Source organism: Octodon degus, unplaced genomic scaffold (genome assembly GCF_000260255.1).
Source record: "Octodon degus isolate 3935 unplaced genomic scaffold, OctDeg1.0 scaffold00056, whole genome shotgun sequence".
NCBI classification, from domain to species: domain Eukaryota; kingdom Metazoa; phylum Chordata; class Mammalia; order Rodentia; family Octodontidae; genus Octodon; species Octodon degus.
This window is the reverse complement of record NW_004524632.1, coordinates 8,765,713-8,769,852: the sequence shown is the minus strand read 5'-3', so window position 1 is coordinate 8,769,852 and position 4,140 is coordinate 8,765,713. Positions and strand designations below refer to the sequence as shown.

At 40.6% G+C, this 4,140-nt stretch overlaps 1 protein-coding gene across 3 annotated transcripts in view; it reads right to left on the bottom strand.

The window, feature by feature from the left end:
- The window catches only part of Cdk12 (cyclin dependent kinase 12), an 82,902-nt gene that overhangs the window by 28,193 nt on the left and 50,569 nt on the right, over positions 1-4,140 (bottom strand). For all 3 annotated transcript variants that reach the window (XR_002821575.1, XM_004633702.2, XM_004633703.2), the window contains exons 7-8: positions 2,512-2,568; positions 1,771-1,872 (exon numbers count right to left, since the gene is read on the bottom strand). Coding sequence is in view for 2 of the 3 variants with exons in the window: in XM_004633702.2 (XP_004633759.1) it covers positions 1,771-1,872; positions 2,512-2,568 (159 nt within the window). In the remaining variant the exon portion in view is untranslated. The remainder of the gene's footprint in view (positions 1-1,770; positions 1,873-2,511; positions 2,569-4,140) is intronic.

Sequence of the window (4,140 nt, the reverse complement as noted above, 5' to 3'; positions counted from 1 at the left end):
CAATGAACATATACATGGCCTCTGGAAAAACAGCAATGCCTCTAACAAACATAATGTGGTTTCTTTTTTAAAATTTTTTTTTCCCGGAACCAGGCATTGAACTCAAGCCCTTGCTCTTGCCAGCCAAGTGCTTATTCTACTCAGCTATCTCCCTGGCCCCTGGTTTCTTTTTTCTTTTCTTTCTTTTTTTCTTTTTTTTTTTTCTTTTTTTGTCTTTTTGAGACAAGGTCTCCCTATGCAGTTTAGGCTGGCACTGAGCTCACATTGTAGCCCAGGCTGGCCTCAAACTCACAAAGATCCTCCTGCCTCAGCCTCCTGAGTGCTAGGATTACACGCCTGGACCATCATGCTTGGCTTCATAATGTGGTTTCTAAACATCCTTTTTCACTAAAAGGAACACTTCAGGGGAAAATAATTGATTCCGGGTCTGAGGAGAAAATGAACTGGATAAGCACGGAAGCAGAAAACAAGAATGGCTGCCATAAGACTACTATGTTTCATTTCATTTCCTTTCTTTTTTTTTTTTTGTTTGCAGAACGGGGGATTGAACTCAGGCCCTTGTGCTTGCCAGGCAAGCACTTCTACTGAGCCATCTCCCCGGCCCCAAGACTACTATGACGTATCAAGAAAATTTGAGAAATAACCTGACAAAACTCCCACTGGCCAAAGACTGGATAATTTAAACAAGAATAAAGACGATAAGCACAATGGATTAGAACACATCAATTATGTTTAAATCCAAGAATTTATAATGAAACAAAAAAATCTTCATTTGGTCATTTTTATAGAACGGTAGGAAACCATGCCATTATTTTGACAACTGGTAAATAAAATGAGTTAACTTTTATTTTATTTTTTGGCAGAACCAGGGATTACACTCAGGTCCCACAAGCACTTATTCTACTGAGCCATCTCCCCAGCCCCTAAGAGTTAACTTTTAACTCTATAAAGTTTGCACCTGGAGTTAGCCACATAAATATTGTCTTTATATAGTATTCCAATAAGGAACATTATGACAACGTAGCTGGTATACAAACAACTTCAAATGAATTACAAAATGTGGGCAGGATCATCAATAGCTAGTAACATTTTAAAAAAAGACAAATTTTAAGGGCTGGCAAGATAGCTCAGCAGACTAAGCGCCTGCTTAGGCAAGTGCAGGGACCAGGGATGAACCCCAGCACCACATGCCCCACTGGCCCTGCTCCCGGGCACGCTGAGCCCACCATGAGTCCAGGCTTGGTGGTGCACATCTGTAAGCCCAGCGCTGGGGAGGCTGAAAACAGGAGTCCAAGCTGTATAATGAGACCCTATACCAAATACATAAAGTGAGAAGAAAAAAAAAAAAAAAGATGGAAAAGGGACATTTAATTAAAAGACTTATAATTCACTGTACGCTATGGGCTTTACTTGAATTTATCACTTGTATGCTAATTCAAACAAAGCTAAAAAATAAAATACACATTAGTCAGTGTAGTGGTACATGCCTGTAATCCCAGCACTTGACAGGCTAAGGCAGGAAGATCACCATGAGTTCAAGGCTAGCCTTAACTACATAGCAAGGCCCTTTCTCAAAAAAAGACAAGTGAAAAATTGAGAAAAGTTTTTTTTTTTTTTAAAGTGTACCTCAGATATCAAAAACTACTCAATGGAACAAGTATGTCTATCCTTTTGAACTGAAGAACTTTTGTAAAAAGCCCATGTAGAGGAAAAACAGGTAATACATCAATAATATGTGAATTACAGAAAAAAAGGTAAAGAGATCCTTACCCACAGCTCCAAACATCTATGGCTGGTGTATAACGCTCCTCTCCCAGCAGCAGCTCTGGAGGTCGGTACCACAGAGTAATGACTTTGTTCGTGTAAGGGCGACTGAAATGTAAAACCATTACATGTAAATTACAATGGCTTTTGATAAAAAAGCAAATAGACACAGCTGCCAACAAAGATGAGATTATTAAAACAACTTCAGGGGCTGGGGAGATGGCTCAGTAGAGTAAGCGCTTCCCCATTAAGCGCAAGGGCCTGAATTCAATCCCTGGCTCCGCAAAAAAAAAAAAAATAAATAAATAAAATAAAACAGCTTCACATGAAACAGAAATGGGAGATGAAAAAACATTTTTTAAAGATTGGTTCTTGCTGTGTACGTAGTTCAGGCTGGCCTCAACCTCATGGTGATCCTCCTACCTCAGCCTCTTGAGTGCTGGGATTATAGGAATGTACCACCATGCCCCAACCCCACCCCTGAAGAAACAACTTGTATTCTAATTTGGGTTGACTTATTTAAGGCAACGGCTAATTCAAGCATTTACATAGAATTTAATGTCTAAACTCTATCTTCCATCCTTCCTTCCTATTCCTCTTTCTTCTTCCCTCCCTCCCTCTCTCCCTCCCTCCCTCCCTTCCCTCCTTCCTTTGCTTTTTGGAACAGGGGTACATGTTGTCCAATCAAACACTGCACATTCAGGCTCAAGCGATCTTTCCTACTTGTAATTTTGAAGAATGCCTTACCTCTCTTCAGAGTTATAGAGCCGAGCAAGTCCAAAATCTGCTAGTTTGATTTGTCCACTGTAAAACAAAAAACAATTATTTTATAGTAATAGCAGTGGTCCCCAAACCACACTTTAAGAAAGGGAGCCAATAAAATAAAATAAAAAGAAAGAAAGAAAGGGAGCCAATTCAGGAGTTAAAAGAATCATAAAAATGAGTATTTACCTCTTTTCTCTTATTTCTGGTTTTTGTTTTTTGTTTGGGCAGAACTCAGGATTGAACTCTGGCCCTTGCACTTGCCAAGGAAGTGCTTATTCTACTGAGCCACCTCCCCGGCCCTCTTTTTGTTTTTTGAGACAGGGTATCACTATGTAGTCCATGCTAGCTTTATACTCACTATGTAGCCCAGGCTGGCCTCAAACTCACTGCTATCCTCTATCCTCTTGCCTCATACTCCCAAGTAATGTTATTACAGGTGTGCACCATTACTGCATTTTTGGATTTGATTTTTTTTTGTTTTGTTTTGTTTTTGCCTTTTTTGAGACATGGGTTTCTCTATGCAGTTCAGACTGGCCTTGAACTCACTTTGTAAACCAGATTGGTCTCAAACTCCCACTGATCCCTCTGCCTCAACCTCTCTAGGGCTGAGATTACAAGGAAGAGTCACCACACCCAGTTCTTTCTTCTGTGTTTGTACGGCAATACTCGGGTTGGAGAGTGCTGAAGTAACATCTCAACACTTTTTTATTCTGAGGCATGGTCTTGCTAAATTGTCGCCAAGACTAGACTCCAACTTGGAATTCTTTCTTGGGGGGCAGAACCGGGGATTGAACTCAGGCCCTTGTGCTGGCCATGTACGTGCTTATTCTACTGAGCTATCTCCCTAGCCCTTCCAACTTGTAATTCTACCTCAACCTCCTAAATAGTTGGGATTACAGGAACAACTGTCTGACTGGATTTTTTTTTTAGACTAGTCAAGTGGAATAGTGAGAAGGGGGAAAGAGTAGAACAAGGAGTTCACTCTGTAACAATCAATTAAGAGAACTCACTACCTTCAGACCAGCCTGGATTTGAATTCTTTTTTTTTTTTTTGCAGAACCGGGGATTGAACTCAGACCCTTGCGCTTGCCAGGGAAGCACTTATTCCACTGAGCCATCTCTCCGGCCCCATTGAATTCTTAACTATATATTTCTTTCATTCTTGGTAGGCAACAATGCTTAGAACAATTTAGCAAGATTAAATACTATCTATCTATCTATCTATCTATCTATCTATCTATCTATCTATTTTTGGTACTGGGAATCAGAACCTTGAACTTGCCAGGCATTGCTTATGCTGCTGAGCTGTATTTCTGGCCCTAAACACTTATTACTGAAGACAAAAAAGAATGGGAGGGGGGCCGGGGAGATGGCTCAGTGGAATAAGTGCTTCCCTGGCAAGTGCAAAGGTCCGAGTTCAATCCCCAGTTCCACCAGAAAAAAAAAAGAATGGGAAGTTTCAGATTAATAGAGATTTAAAAGGCCTAACAACTAGTGGCAAAAGACATTTCTTTTTTTTTTTTTTTTTGGTGGAACCGGGGATTGAACTCAGGCCCTTGTGCTTGCCAGGCAAGCGCTTATTCTACTGAGCTATCTCCCCGGTCCCAACAT